At 42.4% G+C, this 26939-nt stretch overlaps 1 protein-coding gene across 2 annotated transcripts in view; it reads right to left on the bottom strand.

Annotated features, from left to right (window-relative positions):
* Nucleotides 1–26939, bottom strand: part of ADCY2 (adenylate cyclase 2) — a 387405-nt gene that overhangs the window by 271770 nt on the left and 88696 nt on the right. For both annotated transcript variants that reach the window (XR_005984284.1, XM_041731928.1), the window contains exon 3: nucleotides 6566–6727. Coding sequence is in view for 1 of the 2 variants with exons in the window: in XM_041731928.1 (XP_041587862.1) it covers nucleotides 6566–6727 (162 nt within the window). In the remaining variant the exon portion in view is untranslated. The remainder of the gene's footprint in view (nucleotides 1–6565; nucleotides 6728–26939) is intronic.

Raw genomic sequence — 26939 nt, 5'->3', positions numbered from 1 at the left:
GTGCTTTGAATGAACAGAGTGCACAAAGCTCTGACTATAGAATCCAGAAGAGGATAGACACCACTGAAGGATGACCAACTAGCATTGTTCATTTTTCAATAAATCCTTTTTTCATGCTCCTTTGATCAAATCTCCAACTCATGGTCTAATAGGGCTTCCCTTTAGCTCTGTTCCTTCCACCCCTCCACAAAACAGCCTCACAAATGTTGAAAAGTAAACCTAGGTCTGAGTCCGTCATCATGGTAAAATGATTATCAACAGGAAAGTTCTCTGTCACGCATTCTTGCAGTTTCATTCTAGAAAGTGCCAGAGCATTTTTAAAGTGATGGGATGTTCTGAAGGAAAGCATGAATTGTGTTGTTGTTGTTCACTCACTCCACCAAACTCTCTCTGGTGAGATGATGGTGCAAAGCTCCTGCCATTTAAAGGAGAGGTAGGGACTTCTGTGGGTCTGGGGGGAAGGACAAGGAAGGAAGGGAGTGCCTTCTGCAGGAATGTGGGGTGCCTTGAGATTTGCTTCAGAATTTAGTCACATCAGACACCTTCCTATTGTTACCTCTCTTCCATGCTTACCCTGACTCCTTCCAAATTATAATGTTAAACCTGTAAGTGATAGCTTGCTAAAATAAAATATGGATCATACTCGATTGATAGCTAGATGTTACATGAAATGAACAGTATTACAGTCCCCTTTCTTCCCTTTTGTGGAAAATATCAACATCCTGCACTTCTCCAAAGACAACACAGTAGCAAGAGAGATTCAAATTCCCAACAATTAGTCTCTTCCAGAGCCAGAGACCAGGCAGCCGGTAACCTGCTGTTTTCCTTTTAAGCTTCTCAGATTAGATCCTAAATGCAATTTAATTCCAGACTCCAATATACAGTTCCTGAATTATGCTGAAGAGGAACTGGTTATATAACAAAGCTGCATTACTACTGGTTATACTCTTGCCATAGATGAGAGATTATGTTTTCTATTTTAGGTCCAAACTAAGGTTTTTTTTCAAATTGTATCATAAATATACCCAAGTATCCACTGCATATAAGAATCCTACATTTATCAGAAGTATGAGTAATCCTGTTAGAAAATCAATAAGTGCTCCTTAACTTATCTCTTTTAACAAATATGGATTCCCATATAACTGGCTTGTATAAGTAAATCTATATTAAAATTCTTCCTTGTCTCATGGGAAAATAAAAGATACATGAAATGAAAATCCAGAATGGGGTATGAATATGAAGGAAATTAAAATATAAGAAAATTAAGTAAAAAAGAGTAAGAAAGAAAAGAAAGAAAAGGTAATCATGATACCTAAACAGGACCATTCAGTAGTTCCTTGAGGGTGGTTCAGTACCCTGCCTGCAGGGACGGAGACCTGGCAAACACAGAACGGACAACAGGTGCATCTAAGATGTACAGGCTGCAGGCTGGACCATGTCTCCCAAGCAATGGACCTGCTTCCCCATCTGGGAGGCAAGGTTCCTGCCCAGCCTCCCAATCCTAAGGGCTGTGCACCTGCCACCCTCACCCCTGAGTTCAAGCGGGAGGCAGCACCACAGCACGAGTATGGAGGCTTCGGGTGGTCTTCCTAACCTGGGGCTCCCCTTTGCCTGATCCAGCCATAAACAAAAGACTCCCTGCTGCTCTTGTAGTCAAAAGTATCCTACTGATACAAGGGGACTTATTTTCTAGTTAACCACGAATTGCTAAGGACTTGTGGTGCTCACATGAAATCTATGATAGATAAATAATATACTTCTTGGGACACCTGGGTAGCTCAGTTGGTTAAGCACCTGACTCTTGATTTTGGCTCAGGTCATGAGCTCAGGGTCATGGGATCGAGCTCCGTCGTTGGGCTGCACACTCAGTAAGGCATCTGCTTGAGATTCTCTCTCTCTCTCTCTCTTCCTCTGACCTTCCCCCACCTCTCTAAAATACAAAATTAATTTAAAAATAATAATACATTCTTCTTACACAGACCATGTGAAACTTATCTTCTTTATGTTTCCTAATATTTAAGGATCATCCCAGATTCCAGAAACTGTCCTCTGAAACCCAGTTAGGAAAATAAAGATGAAGGACTTGCAAGAAAAGTTGAGAGGCTAGGACAAACAGGGATCACAGAGAGCATTGGAAAGAATCTCCTCGTCCTCCACAAGGAAACTGTTCAAAACGTGCTCCTTCTCTTCCATTTCCCTACACCATCATCTCCTCCTGCCCTTTTTGTCCTTTTCCTTCTCCCCTGAATGGAACCTTTCAAATTTATTTATTTATTTTTATTTTATATTATTTTTTAGAAGGAGAGAGAGAGAGAGAGAGTAGCAGAGGAGAGGCAGAGTGAGAGGGAAAGAGAGAATCTCTAACAGACTCCCCACTGAGTTTAGAGCCCAATGCAGGGCTCAATCTCATGACCTGGAGATCGCCACCTGAGCTGAAATTGAGGGTCAGACACTCAACTGACTGAGTTACCAAGGCGCCCCTTTCTTCTCTCCTGAATAACTCGGTCCACAGCCATCAGGCAGAGCAAGGACCATCTGCACCTACAGGGAGCCAGGGAGGCTGGCTTCGCCCACAGTGATACAGCTGGGCTGGGACCCAAGAATGTCTACAATGGGGAAATCACAGAGGACAGAGCCCCAGCTGGGGGAGGGGACACCCCCACATGGATGGAGTGTCAGACCCTGGTCCAGGGAAGGAGGGCATGTGTAACGGGAAGGGAATTTGGGCCAAGTGAGAAGGCACCTTTGTGGCGGTAGGGTTGGGAACTGAAATAGGAGACTGGTTATATCCTGGGATGGATCAAGTAAGTAAATACATCAAGGATCATGGGAACTAAACTGTTTTCACTATTGGCCCTGAAGTCACAATGGAAAGGCGGGGGGAGAACTGGCATGGAACCCATGGCGGGTTGGAAATACCAGTGTGAAGTCATAAGGATATATAAAAGTAGATGTAGGTGTAGATGTGTGTGCGCCTTGCCTTGGAGTAATGACAACCCAGTGGGAATGAAAAGACCTACAGCCCAGACCCTGTTTCTAAGTGCCATTCTTCACTAAAAAGAACCAGGGCTCCTTAGAGAGATGATGGATTTTATGGCCAGGGCAGGCAGACATGAAATGAGCCTGGAACATCTTGTTTTGGCAGAGAGCAAGCAAGTTCTCCAAGAGAGAGGGGGACACACCAAAAATGGTGTAGCAGCTAGCTTGAAGGGGTGCTCACTGGCCACATCTGAGCCTGTATTAGGTGTCAAAACAAATAATGATGGTCACAGCTTCTAATCCATTGTACAGAACAGGGAAATGCAAGATGGTGTGGACATCAACAAGGAAATAAAACAGGATATTTGCCTGGTTTCAAAGTACCTCTCCACAAAATGTCTTAATTACAGAGTAAATCCAAAGTGCAACAGCCTGGTCGACCACGCCATCACACTAATGACCAGCATAAATCATGAGACCATGACCAAATGTGATGAGAACATGCCATCACTTCTGTGATGCTGGACAAAGATGCATAACCCCTAGGGGGGAAAAAAAAAAAAGCTCTGTACTAGGTTTGGAAACTTACTGGTAGGTCTGTGATTGTTTCCAAATAAAAGTCAAAAAATGGGTTAGGGATTATACTTTATGTTTAAATGCATTAAAAATTATCATTCATGATTTTCAGTTATTAACTAAATTTCCTCAGCTAGGTGATATAACATAGCCTGAGACTGAACTCTACTTCGAGTTAAATGCTGGGAAAATAAATTTCCTGAGAACAATGAACTCTGTTAATCAACAGAGAAGGGAATAGGGTTTTCTATGACATCAACACCTTGGTTAATAGAGAAGCGTTATATGCTATCGACAGATTGCCAATGTTCAAAAAATAAAGTGAAACAAAAATTCTTAATATGGATCCATGCTAAACAAAAATGTATGACTTGGAAGGCAGGGTGATATTGATCATCACCCACAGGCAACCCTCTTCATATGAAACCAACATCCTTTATTTTAGATAATTTTGCTTTAAACAATTAAACTGCAGGAATATAACCACCCAATCTGTAGCATTCTAATGTATGCACATGGTTCATATTCAGAACTCAGTGGGGGTCCTGGATGGCTCAGTCAGTTTGGACTCTTGATTTTGGTTCAGGTCATGATCTCAGGGTTATGAGATTGAGATCAGATAAGATAAGGTAAGATAAGGTAAACAGAACTCAGTGCACATCACATCACAAACCAGAGCTATTTACAGGTTTGATGCCCTACAGCCTACAGTGGCCAAAGGTACCTAGAGCTCTTTTACCTCATCATCCTGACATTTACCAATGGACCTTCCATTTTAAATCTATCAGTATCTCCTGGTTCTTGGAATCATTGTGAACTTACTTCTGAAGAAAGGAAACCTGCCATTCTGTGCTTCTGCTCCTTTCAATGTTATTCTCCTATGAAATCATTGGGAAGGAAAAGCTTTTCTTCTTTCTGCTATTACAGAAGTTTCCTATCTCTTGCTGCCCACTGATAAGAATTGTTTTTCTGGGCAGCCCGGGTGGCTCAGTGGTTTAGCGCTGCCTTCAGCCCAGGGCCTGATCCTGGAGACCTGGGATCAAGTACCGCATCGGGCTCCCTGCATGGAGCCTGCTTCTCCCTTTGCCTGTGTGTCTGCCTCTCTCTCTCTCTCTCTCTCTCTCTCTCTCTCTCTGTTTCTTATGAATGAGTAGATAAAATCTTTAAAAAAAAAAGAATTGTTTTTCTTTGTGTGTTCTGAAAATTGAGTAATTAAATAAGATTACATTCTTTCCCATTTTTTTTAACTAATGGAAGAAAATAAAAATGCTTTAAAAAAAAAAAAAGACCAAAATCACTACAGTATGTAATGACCTAGAATACACCAGAGTCTTTACAAAGCACTTATTTTTTCCCCTTTTTCTTTTTTTTAACCCTATTTAATCCTTACAGGCATGTATCTTAAACCTTATTTCCCAGATAGCTTTTTCTATTACACCTGTCCTGCAGGCACTGTATTCATGAAGGGGCAAAGGTACAACACGTTCAAGGAATGTGCTCTAGGGGAACCTAAAACCATGGTGTTGGGAGTCCTGAAAATGTGCTCAAGCGCCCTAATGCCTGGGTGATAAGGACTTTCCTGCAGTGATTTTCACACTGTCAGCCGGGGGGGAGCAGATTACACATACTCCTTCCTCCTGCAGAAACACACACACCACCCAGGCCCCATAATGGGAAGAGTGGAAAAGTAAATTTACGGGAGAAAGGAGAAATGTCCCATAAATATCTTCAAGGGAAGCTCTGCAATGCAGCAGAGGGAAGCCAAGCTGGGGCAGAGCTCCTATAAAAAGGAACATGTTCCCCACCTCTTCCCAGGCACAGCTGGATTGTTTCTTCTTTTCAGAAAACACCACCTTCCTGCTTTCGTTTGATTAGTTACTGACTGGTCTCCATCTGCGTCTTGGGGGCTGCAGGCTCCTGGGCTCAGCCACAAGGACTCACTTTCCTCCACATCGGAGCTAGCCCGTGTGACCCTGCAGCCCACTGTGCAGAATTGGGGCCAGTGCTCTTATGCTTGCTCGGTGCCAACAAAGGATGTCTCACAAATGCAGGTCTTTTGGGCCACTCTGAGCGCTCCTCTGTTATGAGCTCTAGAAGAGGAGTCTTGAGAAAAGGGATCCGCAGAAAGCTTTCCAATTCAGAGGGATTACTAGACACCCAAGGATAAGCCTCCAGTTCCCTTTCAAGTTCCCAAATAAAACATTCCATCAACTGAATGACAAACCACTTTCTCCGACCTCACAGGGCTCATGTGACCCACCTCTAAAATCCCCTTTTCAATGGCAGTGTTGTTCCTAATCAATTCCGTCAGTGCCCCCTGCGTTTTACACCATGGCTGCACTTCTTACATCTAATTCTAACAGAGCGAAATCAAACATACCTGTTCTAGGTAATAAAAAGAAACTTAGGAGTAACTCCAAGCCACTGACCCTCATGTTTATGGATGTACGTAGCAGGATATCAAATCACTTTTTAAATGCTTTTAGCTAATTAAATACAATGGCTTCTTTGAAATGTCATTTATTAGTAAAGCTAAATTTTCTGTCGAAGCATTTCAGAAGACCTTTTTAATGCCATGGACCTGACAGGAGATTAAGAAATGGAGAAATCTTTTCTCCTCCATAAAGAAGGGGTTTTGGATATCAAGGTGGGGAGAGGCGGAGGAGAATTAGGAGTTTAATTGTGCAAGCTATTTTCACTCTAAAAATAAGAGTGCTAAATTCTAATGCACAGTAAGAACAGCTTGTAGGCCTCACAATCATACTATCATTCAGCAATCAGCAAAATGGAACCACCGTTTCTAATCTCTCCCAACGCTGATTGCTAAGCGTTGATTCCACGGATGGAGGCGGGTGTGGCTGGCCACCCACCAGAAACGCTCCAGTCCACACGGGCGAGCAGAACTCCGGCACCCGCCAGGTACCGACAGTCACGCCCTGAACCAGCACACGGCACCTCCAGCAGCCCGGGTGGGATGGTGAGGGCCGCCGGCAGAGGCGAGGTCACCCACCTGCCAGACCAGGTGCTCCTTGGCCCCCGGCGTCGCGGACAGGCAGACGCTCAGCACGATGGTGTGGGAGGCGGAGGTGAGCACGCTGGCGATGATGGCATCTCGCATGTTGAAGGGCAGCATGGTGTACACCACGAAGATGATGAAGAGGAAGAACGACACCTATGGGAGAAGAACACGGAGGGTCACAGAGAGTCCCCATTCCCCAGGGCATCCCCTCTCCTTCCCAGGAAACGCTGCACAAAACACCTCAAATGGCACCCACTTAGTGGATTATGATAAAACAGGACGGCACGTTCAAACAAACCCAGTGGATTACAATGAAGGACTAACTATTGGGAGGGAGAAAAACTGTCCTTGTTCAAAATTTGGGGATGGCCAGTTTTGATACCCAGACCATTGCAGACATTAGCGCTTTCTGGATCTGGAGGCAGAGCTGGTTCTAAACTCCCCGGGTTCAGTGTCCGTGCTTTAGCACGCATGGATTCCTGAGTGACGTCTCACACTGTTTCCGGAGACTTGGAGACTCGTGGAGGATGGACAGGTGTTGCCGGAGGGTGTGGGGGGGGGGGTGAGGGGGGAACAGCTGGGCAAAGTAGAAATAGTGTGGCCATGTAACGAACAAAAATCAAACAGCTTAGCTGATGGTTTGGCTGTTACAAAATTACATAGTTTGCCAGTTTCTCAAAAAGTGAAACTCACAACTACCATATGACCCAGCCGTATGGGTCAAAATATGTCCTCACATAGCGAAAACAGGTAACTTCAATACATGCAACCACATGCTCGTAATAGCACTACTCTCAACTGGCAAAAGGTGGAAACTACACGAATGTCCGCCAGTGGAGGAATGGATAGAGAGCCTGTGGCCACCCAGGTAGTGCAATACTGGCCAGCCAGAATAATGAAGTGCTGATGCCTGCTTTAACACAGAGGAACCTCTAAAACATTATGCCAAGTGAATGCAGCTAGAGCAAAAGACCCCATATCATAGGGTGCCATCTCTGTGAGCTATCTAGAATAAGTAAATCTACAGAGAGAGAAAGCAAATTAGAGGTTGGCAGGGGTTCTATGGGGAAGTGGGAAGTAACTACTCAGTAGGGGCAGCGTTCCCCTTCAGGTGATGACAAACACTCTGGAACTGGATGCAGGTGTTCGTTGCACAACACTGCAAATGTACTAAATGCCACCCAATTCTTCCTTCTAAAATGGCTAATTTATGTTATGTGAATGTCACCTCAATAAAAAAAAATATGAAAGCTCAGAGAAAGATTTGGAATGGAAAGGAAAGTGGTTTAGTAGGTAATAAAACAGACCGTTTTCATTACAAAAGAAGTAGAGATGAAAGAACATGAAGCAGGAAGATAGAGTGAGAAATCAAGTGGGAAAAAGAGCCGAGGTCAGGGAAACAGAAGAGCGGCATCTGGTGCACCCTGCCTCACAGCTCTTCACCCAAGAACAGAAGTGAAGCTAAGGGGAGAAGAGCTTGTCCCAAATTCAGAGTGATCTGTGCTACGAAAAGAACCCCAAATCCCAGCACGGCTGGAAGGATGTGGAGACACTGCGCCAGTTCTTCTGCAGTGAGTTGGGATATATGTTCATGAGGACATGGGCAAAAGGCTCTGCTCCCAGAAGATCTGAAGAGAATGAGGCCCAGGAGGGCACCAGACTCATTCTGGTTCCCCCACCTGTATAGACACGGAGGTCTGCATGGCATATCACCGATCCAGAGAAATGGGGAACTTGGCCAGTATTTCCCAAGTAGTCACTATCAAAGCCCAAATTAGATCCCACAGGTTTAACTCTTCCATGTGTTCTTGGTAAAGAGTTTGCAGTATTTCTCTCCCTTGATAGAAATTTCATGAAGCTAAGGTCTAACAGAAGACACAAGTGCCCACGAACCACGTCTACAAGTCTGACATGGAAAGACAGCAAGCTCTCTTCCTTCCTGCCAAGACAATCATGGAAAGCACTCAACATCTTGGCTCAGATATTGAGTTCTTTCAGTAGGTAGGACCAAGTTTTAATCATCATTACAAAATTTAATCATCATTACAAAATTACTAATGTTTCAAAGATAGGCTCATCTTTCCTTCATTTCTACATATTTCACTTTCAGTTTATATTTATAGCGTGAGTTATGGTAAATAATAACATGCAACAGTGAATATTTAGCAAAATTATCAGAGAAAAGTTATACTAAATATGGACACCCTATGAGCTAAAACAGATATTTCACTGAGAATCAGGGTTTCTCAACCTCAACACTACTGACATTTGGGGCTAGATACTTCTTTGTGATGGGCACTGTCCTGTGCAGTGGAGGATGTGTAGAAACATTCTTGGCCTTCACCCAGTAGACACCATTGACATTCCCCTTTTCAAAGTTGTGACAACTGCTGAAAATGTCTACCGATTTTGTCAAATATTTCCCAGGGGGTAAGATCACCTTGGCTGGCAGCCACTAAACCAGAGAAAAAGTTTCTTTTAGGAATGTGAATGAGATAAACAATTATTGCACAGTCATGGCTTATTGAGAAAGTTAAATTGACTTTGCAATCCTTAATACCCACCAAATATTTTCAATTAAGACATTTATTTCTATACACAGCATTAATGCAAAATCCTATATCCGACACGAAGTATTAAACAAATATTTTCAGGTATAAGAACCTACAATTACAAAAAAGAGCCTCTCTCTTACAACTACGTATTTTTCTTCTAATGCAAAAACCTGTAGCAGTTCTTTGAAATTATCATAACTTTTCAACAGCTTAATTTTGGACAGCTTTAAAACTCTCACATTACTTCAATTACTATACACTTCCACAGACAATTTGAGCTTTGAAAAGGCAGCACGTGGAAGGCTTATCTGCAGTAACCAAATGGAGAATAGACATTCTGTTTTCCAAATACAGTTGCTCCTGCTAAGTGTTCATTTTTAGACAACAAAGTGAAATTTTTAAAGGTCAATTAAGCAAGTTGTATTAAATCAAGTTTTGAATTTTAGTGGCAACATTTCAGGAGCTCAGCTCGGGGAGCCTGGGGATCACTCCGCAGGCTGGAAAGGAAAGAAGAAAGTCAAGTGTGGTTTCAAGTCCCACAGGGGGAACAGTCTTTACTTCTTATTATTCCCAGAGGGCTCTCTTTATTTATTTATTTATTTATTTATTTTTTTGCCTTCTTTCCAAAGCAATTTCAAATAGGGCCATATGTAAAACCGAAATGGATTTGGCACATCTAAAGAATGTGTGGGTTAAAATCTCCAAAAAGGCAAATGCAGGCATTTGGGTTTCCATGTTACCATGGGGACATTTCCATGACTGAGATTCCCCTTATATGTATCTCTGTCCAGAGGCTGAAGAAAGAGTAGCCACTGATCTGATGACTGAGACCCTGCCCAGAACCCTGAATTAGTACAATATCTGAAGCGGCACGCAGCCCAATAAAACCATTTGAAGTGTTTCTCTGAACTTAGCCTGCCATTTGCCTTTTATAAGACATACACATCCCACTGGTCTACTTGAACCTCAAGCTCTATAACTTTTTTTTTTTTTAAGATTTTATCTATTTTAGAGTGAGACAGTGAAAGAGAGCCCACGTGAGTGTGGGGTGGGGGGAGGGGTAGGAGGAGAGGGAGAAAGAATCCCAAGCAGACTCCCCGCTGAGTGCAGAGCCTGAAGTGGGGCTGTATCTCACAATCCTGGACTCATGACCTGAGCTGAAATACAGATTTGGACGCCCAACCAACCGAGCCACCCAGGCACATCTGCCCCATAACTTTCAAACAAAGTAAGAGCTTCTTATTTTCTTAACCCTACTCTTCCCAGCAGGGTAAGGCAATTCTACCCATGATGTCTTCATCCCCAACAACCCAGGTGCAAACGTTTACACCTCACCTTTGACGATTCTTCACGTCCACACTCAAAAACAATGTCTTCTTACTTTAGGATTCTAGTGAACCGCATCTGTTTGTCTACTCCTCTCCCCTTTTACTTCCACTAGGCTGGCTCATTCCTCTTCCATATGTTAAGAAACATGCTTCCATGCTTTTCTCTCTCTCTTTCTTCTCCCCATTCCCCCAATAAGGGGACCTCGTTTTTGCCCATTCCACCCCATTCTCCATGCTTCTGGTAATCACTAGGACTCATTACCAAATATTTCTAACTTTCTTCCTTCTGGGAACACAGTACCAATGCATTGAGTATTTTCTTCTAAGTCAGATGAGGCCATATGACTCACTTTGACAAATGCAGTGTGGGTAGGAGTCACAGGTGTCTTTTGGGTGGAAATTAGTGCACAACTTACCAAGCCCCCTCCCCTCTCTGGCAATCATGGATACATGACATCTGGGCTTCTTCCAGTCTTGGTCCCTCAAGTGAGGGGTAACTCCCTCAGAGGACCCACATGGACCTGTGTTCATTTGAATGAGCCCAAATCCTTTGTAGTGGTAAACCCCTGGGATCCCAAGCACAGCTTAGGTGGTCCTGACTAACACTGAGCTCATACATACACACATATGTACATTCGTGCCTGCATGCACACATGCACACTATAACATGGGTTTTATTGATGGATAAATTAGATGCTTTTATATGCATTACTCTGTAATTTGCTATTTATCACTGAATTACACATCATGGGCATCTTTCCAAGATATAATGTGAATATATGATTTACTTTTCACCAATTACAGAATATTCCATAGCAAAGGATGTACCAGATAACTCAGCATTTCCTTATACTAATGATCATTCATGGCAAGATAGGAGTACCTTATCTAACTGCTGTCACATTCTCACGGATATCCCTTTCTCCAACATTCTCCTTTCCCTAATCCAGCCAACATATAGCTGCTGGATTCGTTATTCTGAATGCACAGGTTGAATTAGTTGCTTTCTTGAATGAACATTTCCTCTGGCCTACCCCTGTGCTCAGAACTCTTCTCTTGAAGGGTTCTTATGATCACAGAGTAAAGTGGAAATCGCACAGCCTGGAAGTCAAGACTCTCCTCGGACAGGCCTCTCCACTCATATCCATACCCTGTTCTGGAAGCACTTCTGCTCCAGCCAGCCCAGGGCATCCCGGTGAGCAGGGGGCGCTCCCCACCAGGTCTGCCACTGTCTACCCTTAGAATATACTCATTCCTCTTCTTGGCTTCTTGAAATCTCACCTCTTTCCAGACCCACCTCAAATACAAATCCTTATCATTTCTACACCAATGCTCTCCAGCTGGCCTCCCAGCTCATTCACAGTACACTCCCAGGTCCTGGCAGTGGCCTACCAGTAGCCTCCTGGGCCACCTCCCCTCCACTCCGCCCACTCGCTTCTTCCCCATGATCTGGCCTTCATGGCCATTTCTGGGGCCTGCCAGGTGGTCTGTCCTGGGTGCTCTGCCCGCAGACTCCTGCCTGGCTTCCCCCTCTGCACTCAGGTCTCTGCTCATTATTACACTTTTAAGCAACTCTGCTCTTCTGGAGGGCACAAATCAAATAACAGTATCAAGATTATGCTACAGGGGCGCCTCAGTGGGTCAGTCAGTTGGGTGTCTGCCTTTGGCTTGGGTCATGGTCTCAAGGTCCTGGAACTGAGACCCATGTCAGACTCCCTGCTTGGTGGGAAGTCTGCTTCTCCCTCTCCCTCTGCCCCTCTCCCCACTCCCCACTTGTGCTCTCTGCTCTTTCTCATGCTCTCTCTCTAAAAAGAATAGTTTTTAAAAAAAAAAAGATTATGCTGTAGGTCAGACTTTAGATCTCAAGTATTTTCCATCCACTTTACATCTCATGCTCCGTTCCCACCTGAGAGATAAAGAATAAGCGTCCACAACATCAAGCGATTTACAGTTTATGAATCACAAATATTTTATAAAAATCATTTTTAAACTTTTTTAAACAGAAAATCTCCACAAATGTGGAGAAGAGATGAGGTATCACTCATGCAAGGGTAAGATAGACATAGAAATGGTCCTAACCTGACTCTCTACATAAATCTGGTCTTTCACAGCCCAGGTCTCTGTACAGTCTGTGGACTTTCAGAGTGTAATTCACATGTGTTTCAGAGTTCAATGGCAAGCAAAATGTTCCCAGACATGGCAACAGTAGCTGAAAAGATGAAGCCCCTAGTTTTTCCTTCCCAGTGGTACCCCAGCTCTCATGAAGCTCTGTTGTCTATTCCAATCTCCCGGAGAATGCATAAGCAAGCACAATCAGCAAGATGATCAGGATTACTTATGTAAATCGTCACAATTCTGTTGAGAATACACCATCAGAGAAATATTTTCTATTTTTTATGCTAATAATGTTAAGAGAAATAACATCTCAGTGAATGTAAGTATTTTATAATCAGAAGCTGAGCTCCTCAAATCATTTTTCTCTCCAACAAATCTCTGAGAAATAAAAAAATAGCATGGCGTTTAAAGTAGTAGTTTGATTTTCAAAGAGAGAGATTTTACTAAAAACCATAGGAATTATACCTTTTTGAAAAAGCATGAATTGTAGTTCTTTGAACATTGCATCTTGCTTTAGAATATAGCTAGAAATGCCAAAGTTTAGTAAAAATTGCCAAACGAAAAGAGAGAATTCTTGAATATAGGGATCTAATTGAGCATTCTGAAAGTAAATTCTACATTTGAATAAAAAATTTCTTTTTGAATGTTACTTCCATCTCAAAGGATTGCTGGCTTTGAGAACATCTATACCACTTACTAATTAGAAGCATTTACATTTTCTTCTAGAAACAACTAGAAAGATATTTAGCCAGAAATGTACTTTAACTTTTTTTAAGTTATTATTTAAATTCCAGTATAGTTAACATACAGTGTAATATTAATTTCAGATGTAAAATATACTGATTCAACACTTCCCATACATCAACAGGTGCTCATCAGGACAGGTGCACTCCTTCCTCCTCCCCATCACTATTTCCCCCATCCTGTCACCTGCTCCTCTCTGGTAACCAGCAGTGTGTTGTCATTAGTTCAGAATCTGTTCCTTGGTTTGTTTCTCTCTCTTTTCCTTTGCTGATTTGTGGATGTGCAAAATGATACTTACCCTTTTATTTAGATCAGCATTTTCTTACCATGTTCGTTGACTGTACTTTCTATGAGGATTGCTTTGAGTCACTGTTACATTTCCTAGTACAAATTTCACTACTGTATAAACAGTCTCTTCTTTAATTGGGGACCCTCAAGCCACACTGATGTTTAGTGAAGCCATCAGAGTACGTCCAGTTTCTATGGATGTCTATGATGACCCTCTTTCTTAGGTTTATCTTCTTTCCCTTTCCCCTCTTTCTTTCCCAGGTCCCCCCAGTGGGGAGGGGTGTGTACCTGCACATCTGTACCTATATCTATCTATGTGTGTGCATACATACATATAGAGAAACAAACTGGTATACATACACACACATACATGTACGTAACTCCTGTGTGTGGTATATATGCATGCATGACTAGACTTTGGTGGACCTATATATGCCATCCCACCAAAATCCCATCACACTTCAGCTCAGGTGTCAGTAAAGAAGCTACATCTCCCAGCTCAAGACAGGCTTTCCCACAAGAACAAACCAAGCGAAGGACTGCCTGGCTCTGCCCCACAGAAGGGGGTCTAGATCCCAGACTCAGGTATAATTCAGCACAGTTCATGTCATGGATGCTTCCAGATGCTTCTGGAACTTTCTCAGCTTCCATTCGCTTTTTGCTCTGGCTTATCCAGGCCTCACAAGAGTTGATGTGGGGCTCTAGGCTGAGTCCACTGGCTCAGTTCTAGGATTTAACTCTGAATTTCATGCTTGTGCACCATAGTGGATTATGCAAACATAAGAGCCAAACTGTCATTAGTACTATTTACAGGAATGCATTACAGTGACTCTGGATTATCAAAACAGGCCTCAGGCATGTGGGTGCAATTCTCATCACACATATTTCATCTATTTCCCCAACCTCCCACCCTTGTACTCATATTCTTTCCCATCTCATCAAATGAACCTAGGGCCCCATACCCAGGAGCTATTCTTAATAGTTTTCTCTTCCTCATGCTCTTGATCTTTAGAAGACATGCTGAATCCACCTATCCCTTTCCATATGTGGCTGCAACTCTAGCCCAAGTCACATGATCAATCGATCACCTTTGGATTCCTGTAACATCATCCTGAATGCCCTCTCTGCTTACACTACTGTTCCCTAGAATGAATTTTCCACACAGAGGTTAAAGTGATTCTTTTAAAAATTGAGATATAATTCATATATAACGTGTGAGCTTACAGTATACAACATGTTGATGAGATACTTTTATGTATTACAATACGGTTACCACTTCTGGGTATATATATATCTCCACAGGAAATGAAGACCAGATACTGAAAACTCCCAAGTTCATTGCAGCACTATCCACAATACCAAGATCCGGAAACAACCTAAGTGTCCATCAATGGATGAATGGATAAAGATAAATGTACATACATACACACACACCTACACAATGGAATATTATTCACACACCATAAGAAAAACATAAATCCTGCCCTTTGCAATTAAGATAGTAGACCTTGAAAGCATTATGCTAAATGAAAGAAGTTTGAAAGAAAAAGACACTGATGATTGACTTATACATGACTTATACATGACACCATTTAGAGGCAGAAGCTAAAAATCCCAAACTTGTACAAACAATAGAATAGTGGTTAGGATGGTGGGTAAATGCGGAGATCTTTGTCAAAGGGTACAAACTTGCAGCTGGAAGAAGTTCTGGGGATCAAAAGCACAACAGTGACTGAATAACAATACTGTACTATAGACCTCAAAGTTGCTACAAAATCAGATTTTAAATGTTTTCCCCACAAAACAGGAATGATAATCATGGGACATGATGCAGCTGTTAGCTAACATGTCATGGTAACCAAAGTGATCTTTTAGCACATTAAAAACGGACGTAACCCCCCATCTGTGTATATCCTGCCATTGGCTTTCTGTAACATTGGGCAAGTATGCAAAGTCTCCATCATGCCAATAAGTTCTCATCTGGCTGACACCTCCAATCTCATATCTCACCAACTCCTATCACCCACATCCACAGTCCCTCCATACTGGCCTTCACCCTGGTCCCTGAACCTCAGGGCCTTTGCACTTTCTGTTCTTCTGCCCCAAGACTCTTTTGTTGGTTGGCTTCTTCCTGTCATTTAGGGTTTAAAACTCAAACACCACCTCTCCAGAGAGAATCCACTGATCCTCTATCTAAAATATCACCCCATTCATTCTCTAGCTAATCACCTTGCTTTAAATTGTTTGTATCATTCTTGGAATTGGAATGGTTATGTTTATATTTTTCTAATCGTTATCTTCTGTCTTCCCCCACATAAAAATGGAGACAAGGGCCCTGCATGGACAATGGTTCCCTACAACTGAGAACAGTACCTGTCCCATAAACAACCTCAACGAATATTTGCAGAAGGAAGGAATAAAACATTCCAGGTGCAGTGACACATGAAAGCTGAGGGCAGGGGAGTCCAAGGCAGCCGACTGATGACAAGCGTGTGCTTCCTGGGGTGGGTGCTCTGCAGACACACATTAATCCTCACAGCCATGTGGCGGCACACCAGAGGACACTCCTTTCCATTCCAGCTAACCTCAAGCCCTGATCAGTCACAAAGGTAACGCAGTAGCAGAGTATCACAGCTACACACTCTTCATTAAAAGACCCACAAATGCTGTCAGTAAATAAAACCATTTTATCTTTTTATTTCAATTAGCCAACATTTAGTACATCACTGGTTTCAAATGTGGGGCTCAGTAATTCATCAGATGCATATAACACCCAGAGCTCAACACATCACGGGCCCTCCTTCAAGCCCATCACCCAGTGACCCCATCTCCCTTCCCACCTCTCTTCCAATAACCCTCAGTTTGTTTCCCAGAGTTAAGAGTCTCTCATGATTTGTCTCCCTCTCTGATGACTTCTCATTCAGTTTTCCCTCCCTTCCCTTATGATCCTCTGCATAGTTTCTTATATTCCACATATGAGTAAAACCATATGATAATGGTCCTTCTCCGATTGACTTGTTTCACTCAGCATAATACCCTCCAGCTACATCCATGTTGATGTAAATGGTAGGTGTGCATCCTTTCTGATGGCTGAGTATAATTCCATTGTATATAGAGACCACATCTTCTTTATCCATTGATCTGTCAAAGGACATTGTGGCTCCTTCCACAGTTTGGCTGTTGTGGACACTGCTCCTGTGAACATTGGGGTGCAGGTGCCCCTTTGTTTCACTGCATCTGTATCTTTGGGGTAAATCCTCATTAGTGCAATTGCTGGGTCACAGGGCAGCTCTACTGTTAACTTTTTGAGGAGCCTCCACACAGTTTTCCAGAGTGGCTGCACCAGTTCACATTCCCACCAACAGTGCAGGATGGTTCCCCTTTCTCCACATCCTCTCCAACATTTGTTGTTTCCTGACTTGTTAATTTTAGCCATTCTGACTGGTGTGAGGTGGTATCTCATTGTGGTTTTGATTTGTATTTCCCTGATGGCAAGTGATATGGAGCATTTTTTAGAGCAAGTAATGAAAATTAAACGCACTTACTACTGCCAACCATGTGCCCTGCGTTCGCTAGCCGCAGGTGTCTGATGACAGCTGCCTGGGTATGTGCGTCATCTTTCTCCCTTCTCTCCAGTTCATTCTTTGTCCGGCTGACTAGTCATGAGGGTGTCAGAGACACAGGCCTCCTCTGCACTTCCTGGCATCTTCTGGACCAAAAGGGACCCTGAATCGTCCTTTGCTTTGTGGAGCTCACATCTCTGCTATGCCAAGTGTGGGCCTCACACCTGGACCCCACCTCACCTGGGAGTGTGTTAGAAATACACACTCTAGGGTCCTGCCCTGTTTTTATGGATTTGATGCTCTACTGTAATCCCGTTCCCAGGTGATACGTGTGGGGTCCACCTGGATCCAAAAGGCTGTCAGTGGGTTCAATGGTCAGTCACTCCCAATTAGGTGGCGATCATGGTGGGGAATTTCCAATATTCTGATCAGATAGATCCATGGGACATGAGAAATATATTCCCTTCTGCCACAGGATTCTCTTCAAAGTTTAGTGCTAAACAGACACTGAGTTCATCAACAAGGCAGTGAATGATGACGAGTAATTACTCATCTTTGACCCAGTTACTAGATTTCATTTGGGAGCTGACCTTCATTCCAAGCAATTTCAAGTGTCTTAAGAAGAGACCCATTTGATTTTAAGATAAATACCAGGTTTAAAAAAAATCATTTATTTCCAGCGTCATTTCTACTAAATGAGCAAAAAGGACCAGCTCAACCATCACAGACAGCCTGGAGCACATCACATGTCTTCCTCTGTGCGGTCACCGCGCCATTCTGCTGTGACCACTGTGCTGACGGGGAGCCCTGGTGTACCAGCAGAAAACGGAATTGTCCACGTGAGTCCTCAAACAGTATCTCTTGTTCAATATCTGAGAAGTTCAAGTAGAATCTCATCTTTCTTACAACGAAAAACATATTTAGAAGTTTTTGGAAATTGATGTTCCTATTCAAAAACATCCTTTATGACCATAATTCAGAATAAAACACGAGAAAAACCTTGATGACTTGATAATAAAAGAAGTTACATTTCCTCTATAGCCACGTTCAGCCTAGATGATTTCCCCAGCATCAACTCCCTCGTATAGAACATGAAAACGTTTCTTTAAATGTTATGCTTTGAAGTGAAAGGCTACATATTATGCTCTTTGATGGAAAGCCTGGGCTGTGGAGAGTACTGATGAAATCATGAATCACCGCGTACCTCCCATTCTTCTTGGGAAATGTTATTCAGACTTAGGGAGACTGAGGAATCAGAGGTGAAACAATGACTCTCACTGTGCCTTTTTTCATTTAAAATAAGTAGGAGGTAGATCATAAATTTTAAAATGCTTGAAAAAAAAATAGTAGGATGTAAAAACCTGAGGTCCTAAGGGAACAAAGACAGCTTATTGTCTCCCCAGCCTTCTGTCTGTTCAGAGCCCTGAGCAGTACTTAGTGGCAGGTAGTGACTGATGTGGCTCCCTTTCCTCCCTTTTTTCTTCCTTCTGGCTCCTTGTTTGGTTTGGGGTATCCACCGACCTGTATGTGCCATCTCCTTTTCTTCACTCATCATTCATATGCACGTATCCCCCAGTATTTATTTTTGCTGTATAATATGCAAGGCAATTTATTATCTATTATGGAGAAAACACAAATCCTGTTCTTAAGACACTTGAATTGCTTGGAATGAAGATCAACTCTCAAGCTCGCCCATTTATTTTCCCTGTCTCCTTCCCCCCACCCCAGTCACATGATGACAGCAGAGTCTGTTTGCAAGTCTGATATGTTTAGAGTTAAAAATCGGGAAACTTTCCACCAGTGATTAGCAAACTACTGCGTCTGAATGTGGGTTACCTTCTGCATTGTGAAAGCATTTAAGTTGTGTCCCTTTGGGCCTGAAGAAACAGTATGGTGTTACCCCCTACATCCCCGTTTCCCAGAGCATCAATTCATATTTTGTAGACTGGTTTGGATAGTGATTCCTTGGCCAAGATAAAAATGAGAACACGAAGCATTTTTTAACATTCCTCAGCACAGTTTTCTAATGTACCAGATGGAGTGGAATATATGGAATATGTCCACAATTCTTTCTTCTCTCCTAGCTCTTGCCATGGAAATCAGCAGGTGGAGTATACATCCTTGGCTGATTGACTTTGAACTTGGCCATGTGACTTCCTTTGAGCAATGGAATATGGGCTGACAGCATTCCAGTTCAGAACTGAGGCTTTAAAAGGCCTCAATGTACATTTCTGCCAGCCTCCTTGGAGTTTTGGTCTTCCATAATGAGAAGGCCATGGTCCAGAAAGACAACTCTTTCAAACAGGTCTGAGCTAAAGACACACACAGCAGACCTGTAGGGTTAAGAGACCAGACAAATTCAGCCAACCAGCAGACTGCTGAGTGTAGAATAGGAAATATGTTATTACTCCACGAGCCACTTGGACCTAGGGGTTGCTTGCTATTCAGCATTCAGAGGAGAAACCTGACTAATGCAATAATAATTAATATCAGAAGTGACCTGCTACTGAAGTGACCTCCTTTGGGACTCCTGGGAGTTGCTATAGGGCTCCAGCAAAATGTTAACTCATGGCAAAATAATTGGTAAGCATTGTTTCTAAGACAGTCACTTACCAGAATGTCCAGGCTTCTCAAAGTCTCCAAATTGCATAATAAAGTCTTTAGAAACAACAGAAGAAAGGAGAAAAAGTGGGTGTGTTGCCAGAAATATCTCTGAGTATATAGAAAGAACATCATCTGACCTAAAATTGACATTTTATCAATTTCAATACCCATTACAAACAAGATTTATGGCAAGTCTTTTCTTATTTTACAATTGGGAAAATCAAGGTGCCGAAGGGTTGAGCATTTTGTCCAAAGCCCTAAGGTAGCATAAAAACAAGCCATAATCTTCTGCTAAAGCTAAAAAACAAAAAACAAAAATGAAAATATTATTCTGGCATATCCTACAGGTTAATGAAGCAATGTGAGGTGAGTGCCCCTCAGTGCATCAGGGTATTCATGTTATTCAAAATAAAAAGAACCTTAGGCGCTCGGGTGGCTTGGTCAGTTGAGCATCTGCTTTCGGCTCAGGTCAGAATCCCAGGGTCCTGGGATGGAGCCCCACATGCAGCTCCCTGCTCAGCAGGGAGCCTGTTTCTTCTTCCCCCTCTGCTGCTCCCCCTGTCTGTACTCTCTGTATGTCAAATAAATAAATAAAATGTTTAAAAAACAAAACAAAATAAAAGGTACCTTGAAAGTCTATCTGCCCTACCCAAAACAGCTTGTTCCAACACAGGAATCCCGTTTCTTACAAAAAATTTTTTCTCATCAAAGGCAAAGAAAAAGAATAGCAAGTTCATTTGGAAGTAATCAGGCAAAATAATGTTTAATAGAATGTGTCTACTTATTTTCTCTACTCACATGATCAGGAGAAATAATGTGCTCTTTGATGATTTTCTTAAGTCATGTTTTTCCAAAGGTGATAAACAGCCTTCTCCTTCCCAACCTTCAGTTTCACAAGTGACTCCCAGGAACATTTTCATCTCTCAATGGCTTCCCCTTGAAGTGGACCAGAAAGGCACAATCCCACCCTTCCTGCGAAGAACTTCCCGTCCCTCCACCCTGGCAAATGAATATGGAGCAGTCAGGAAGACTGCATCATAGATTTAACCTTTCCTGCTGCAATTACAGTCACTTCACTCTCATTACCACTCAGATTTAAATTATACTGCACATTGCAATTAAATCAGCATTTAGTATGTGGTCATGTTTAAAGACAAACAGTTATGGTGTGGGGTAGCCAGTGCTTATAAAACAGACAGTGACACACTTCTCTCAGTAATCTCAGGGATCCCTTAATAGAAGATAACCTGACAACTCTGAAAGAGCCCATCAATCAAAGCGAACATATACACTGGCTCCTTCTAAACCAGTTGTTTGGGCAGACATAACCGCAGCCGTAATTCATGTTTATCTTTTTTCTTTCTGTTCTTCTACTCTTACCTCCATCTCTGAAGGAAGTGGGAAGAGCAGATCCTCACTGTTTGTGTTCCCAGCATATACTAACTAACACAAGTATTGCATGTATGTTCTTAACCTTTCAATCACTGGCACATAGGTAGAAACACCTAAAAATAGCCTGCCATACTTCATGTGTCTGAAGAAGCTATGTTTTCCAGGGTACATAATCTTATTTTATTTGGGGGCTTGGGTTTTTTTTTTTTGGGCATTCCTCCAGTTTAGACACTTTATCAAGGGCTTGACACCCTAGCAGGCTGAACCTATGGCTAATGGATTGTGCCATATGCAAGTACTACCTTATTTCTATTTATGTAAAGGGGAATATTGCTGTATGAAATGATCTGAAAACAAGTATTACCACAATAACTGGTAGGCTATGTAGAAGAAACAGTGTCCTGGAAAATCACTTTGAATATCATCTCAAAAGAGCAAAAGAAAAAAAAATCCACAAAGTAAGGGCCTCATGAAAAAAAAAAATTAAATGTCATATAAAAGTGCTTTTTATTTTATGTTCACTGTTTTGGTCTTTATGAATATTCATGCCTACATTCTTTTGAAACATTATATTTATTTAATTTGAAAGGCCAGTTCTTCAGACAAGAAAAACTCATGCAAGGAAAACGAATGAATTATTCATCCAAAAACAAATACTGTTTGGGGACTCCGTTTTATACTTGTGTAGTCAACATCTACATAAATCAGCATCCGGGGGAGCACTGTTTGTACAATGGGCCCTTAGTACAAAAAGACCCACTGAGTTCGAAATGCCTTTGTTTGCTTTTCTCTCTCATTCTGAAAGAGGAAAAATCTCAAAGGAAAGAATGGATATCCTTAAGCTGTAAAAATGAATTATTTTAGTGTTTGCATTGGCTCAGTGGGGCTTTCAATTCTTGGATTACACAACTTCCCGCCATGGTATTCAACGCCAGCCCACCAGCACGATGGTCACCCAGATTCCTTATGTTCTTTTTTTAAAAAAGATTTTATTTATTTATTCATGAGACACACACACACACACACACACAGGCAGAGACACAGGCAGAGGGAGAAGCAGGATCTCTGCAGGGAGCCTGATATGGGACTCAATCCCAGGACCCCAGGATCATGCCCTGAGCCCAAGGCAGATAAATGCTCAACCACTGAGCCACCCAGGTGCTCCCGGATTCTCTATGTTCTTATGTTATATTGTACCAACAGCTCTCTGACATTTATATGGGACACTAGGGTTTGCACAGGAGGTGGTCTTTCTAAGTATTACTTCAAAGCTTCAGGATTATTAAATTTGGGGCCTGTCAAATCATGTTAAAAAAACATGATTCCATCATTTGTATCATGAAAACCAGTAGCAAACTACACATCTTAGCAGGCTCTGTATTACTCTGAAGTCACTTCAAAGATAAGCAAGTATTGTACTTCCTGATGATGAACAATAATTATTTCTGAAGTGATAACTCCACTGTGACTACCCAAACATTAATAAGGATATGGAAATTCCCGTCCACATAGGTGGTATATTCTAGAGAGCAGTGCTAAGTAAACAAAAATGGGGAAGTCCATACTCTGGATGTTTTCACGGTTCTATCACTTTGAAAATGCACATGTTAAAACAGTCAAAGTAAGTTTTATTTAAAGAACTATCTGCTTCTAGATTCTGCAAAATTTCATATTTTGAGCTTTGTGCTCGGGTCCACTTCAGTCACGTTTTTCTGTTGCTGGTTCATGACTGGCTTCAACTCTGTCACCTAGGAGTTGGATTCCTTGATCTCAGAGGCACTCATGGTCACACGTGCAACATGCCTGGAAAAGCATGAAGATGGAGCTGCGTGAAGGGCCCAGAGTCATGCTGCCAAGGCCCACAATGCCTCCAGAAGCCTCCCAGGTGTTGCTCGCAACTCCAGAAGGGCACTGAGACAGATTTTCACATAAAAGCACGTCTATGTCAAGGGCACAGCCCAAACTTTGGCTAAACTTGCCTTCCACTGATTTTCTTATGGTTTATAAATGCCAGAGAAGGGCACACACAGGCAAAGTCAACCTGTGCTCAGGCCACTCTTCTAAAACACCCATATTTTTCTTCATGTTGTTCTTGCTCACTCCTTGAGATAGTATCACTGCCTTTTATAAATAGGTCAAATTATAACTGTTCTTCAAGGTTTGTCTTTGTTCCATTGCTTGGTGGGGCGCACTCCTGTCCCGGTGCCCACATGCACACTTGTTCTTATACAGATGTGCTCTTTCCACCCCGGCTTCTGGGGTCTGGGACCACACTTCCCTTCATTTCATGTTCATAATCATCAAACAGCCAACATAACGGTGACAGCCCTATGAGACTCGAAGTGTGTCTGGTTTTGTCCTCTGCCTGGGAGGAGCGGAGAGCAGATGCTACTCAGGGAGTGCCACAGACACCCAGAAAGGGGACAGCTTTATCCTGGGTAAGAATCCTCTAGGCAGAGAGGAAAATCCATACAAAATGATTCTGGTTTGTTGATTTCCAAGTACCAGGGATCGTTTCAATGGTGTCAAGCATGAAATATATTAGCATGTATTGGTAAAAGCCAGTTGAGAAGCACGGTCATTTACTCTTTTCCTGAAAAGCTTCTAAGAAGCTGCTAGGAAAATGAATGGGCAAATCATGGCAGAAGAGGTGCCGTAAGACTGTGAATCCATAAAACATGAGCCCTCCACTGAACAGTCTCTAACGAGGTGATAAGCGAATGGCCTCCAAACTCAGTTTCCTGGATCTTTAGCCTCTCCAATAGCTTTCTGTGAACTGTATGGGCCACAGAGGCCGAAGGACCAAGCAGGAGTCAGAAGGAGAGAGAGTGATGCCTGGGAGAGGCTGCCCGAAGCCTAGCCCCTGGCCTGGCAACTGTAAGAACAGGAGGTCACCCAAGGTGGGAAAGGTGGCCTGAGACAATAGGCCCTTTCTTCCCTCTCTGTCCTGAGGGGAGGGTTTGATGAGAACACCCAGGGTAGGGGCTGCTGCTACCTGGCCCACCCCTGGGGCTCTGGGGGGAAACAGACTCTGGCATTGCCCTGCCTTAATGTGGGGGTTACCACAAAGTAAACAGCATGGTGTGGTTCAGCAGAAGGAGGGCAGATCAACTCCAGCAAGCTGTGAGTGGTCTTGGGCAAAGGATGACCAAGGGTTGTGGTTTTTTTTTTCTAATTATTATTGCTGGCTTTCAAGAAATGTGAATTTAACCTCTGTTCTATAATCATATATACACATCAGAACCAGGGAGGGGCTTTTCATTCACCCACCAGCCTGGTCCTGTATCTGGATACAGTTACAAACGTGGCTATTACGCCTGGCTTCCTCCCCCAGGTACACCCATCATGTTGAAGCAGGCAGTGTCCCATCCACTGAGAGGGATCCCCCAATATAGGAAGGGACTCTGTGCCTGACTGAGGCTATCATTTGGTGTGAAGTCCAAGTGTTACAATGCTAAGCCTGATGTCCCATGCCTCTCCCCTGCTCTGGGAATCTTCTAGCCAGAGGACTAATCCTCAGAGCTGGGGGGCAATCCAAGACTATTAGAGAGATTGGACCCACTCTACTTTGAGCCCACTTTCAACCTTGCTTGGCCTTAAAGTCTAAAGCCGGCAAGGCCCACAGTCTCTTGGATTGCACCATTTTGTTTTTCTTTTGGAAGAGAATATCAAGTTGTTTTATTCCTGGATGAAAGGAAAATACAACTCAATCCTCTCTGGGTGGGGGGGGGGGGTATAAATCTCTGCTCTGATGTCACCATCCTCCCTCAAAGTCTCTCAGCAGCTACTGCATTTCCTAATCATTATTCTTAGATTTTTATTCCACTTCAAAACTCTCAATTTCTTCTCAAACCAGATCATATTATTTAAAAACATACAATTTCAGTTGACGTGCAAAAAGATCCATTCTTCTGAGCGAAAAGCACTGATATATTAATGAAGTCATTTCTTTTGTTGAATAATAACACCATTTTATGGCGCAGAGTTCTTCATTTTTTGAAATTGTTCTGCATGCATCAGTGTTTCCCCTGAACTTCTACTGTGCATGTATGGATGGTCAGGACCCCCAGGGAATCCCTCAAGCTTGATATCAACTCATACGTTCATTTCTTCACATGGAAGCAGATACAAGAGTTAAAGGAAACACATGTCAAGATCCTCAGCAGGAAGTCCCATAAGGGAAGAAAGTGAAGAAGCTCGCTTCTTTTAAAAAAAGATTTTATTTCAAATGTAGCTATTACTTGTGAATCAAAAATAAAGATGTTCAAAGTTTTCTACAAAAATATGCATAAAGGTAAATTTTCTTTAAAGTAAATTTCTTAAATTTATCATTTCAACCATTACGTCGGTCTCTCAACTAAATTAGACTATATACTTCATAAAAAATATTCATTTACTAATTAAGCACATTTTGGTGATTTTCAAACAATACACTTCCACCTCAGCCCTCACATCAAGAATTTCTCCACGGATCCTGGGCTCTCTAAGGCAAACAGTCCTTAGGAACCAGGAACTGGGTACCAGGTGTGACCATTAACCCACTTTTTTCTGGTTCACTTTCTGTAAACACAGCTAAGCAATGCATCTATAAATAGTGACTCCTCCAATCTGAACCCATTACTGCATTCTTTTTCCTCACTTTGTTCAATACATTTATGTCTATCTCCCTTCTCTAGCAGTAACTGGTTCCTAACATATCAATATATTTATTCCCTCCCTCAGTACACACTCTTTTAAAAAAATTATTTAATTATTTGAGAGAGAGAATGGGTGAGTGGGAAGGAGAGAAAGAATCTGAAGCTGACTCTGTGCTGAGGACACAGCCCAATGTGGGGCTCAATCCCACAACTGCATGATCATGACCTGAGCCAAGAGTTAGATGCTTCACCAACTGAGCCACAGAGGCATCACTTTAAATCACACTTTTAATGGTATTTTAAGAATTACTGTATCAATACAATTGCCAAAAATAAGCCACACGTACTCCAGAATGTGTTTCTGATCTTTCTGTTCTTAGAATTTTCTGTAAAGACTTGTACCGCCATAGAACTGCTTAAAAGTTACTTGTATTAATCTGCCATTCTGCATAGTTATCAACATGACATGTATTTGGGTTAAATTTGAGGGTTTGATTTTTTTCTGCCTTTCCAATTTAAGTTTGCTTTTGAATAAGTACTTTCAGGAACAATATTGGAAACAAAAGATAAAGGAATACCCAGGAATTTTCATTGATGACCGACTTCAGATGAAGATAAGTTCTCTATTACAGGGTGTCACATTTAATTTAGAACTCTAAGATCTACTTCACTGATTATCTGGGTTTTATGTCTGTTTGGCTATGTCTCCTTGCATCTCCTCTTCATGAATGAAGAGCTTTGCTTCAAAAGGTGACTTTTTTTGTTATCCTAGCTGGTCTCCTATCCTGATAATATCCCCCTCCTTTTTTCACTATCTGCCTTTAACTGGTTTTACCTTTGCCTCCTCCCCTTTGTAAAAAATTTTTTTAAGATTTTATTTATTGATTCATGAGAGACACAAAGAGAAAGAGAGGCAAAGACACAAACAGAGGGAGAGGCAGCCTCCATGCAGGGAGCCCGATGCAGGACTTGATCCTGAGACTCCAGGATCACTCCCTGAGCCGAAGGCTGACGCTCAACCGCTGAGCCACCCAGGCGGCCCCCCTTTGTAAAATTTTTAATCAACTATGTTTTTAGGATAGTTTTATATTTATGGAAAAATAGCAGAAATAATAGACAGTTACCACATAGCTCACACC

The sequence above is a fragment of the Vulpes lagopus genome, chromosome 17 (genome assembly GCF_018345385.1).
Source record: "Vulpes lagopus strain Blue_001 chromosome 17, ASM1834538v1, whole genome shotgun sequence".
NCBI lineage: Eukaryota > Metazoa > Chordata > Mammalia > Carnivora > Canidae > Vulpes > Vulpes lagopus.
Note: the sequence above shows the minus strand (reverse complement) of the source record. Positions and strands in the feature narration are given on the sequence as shown.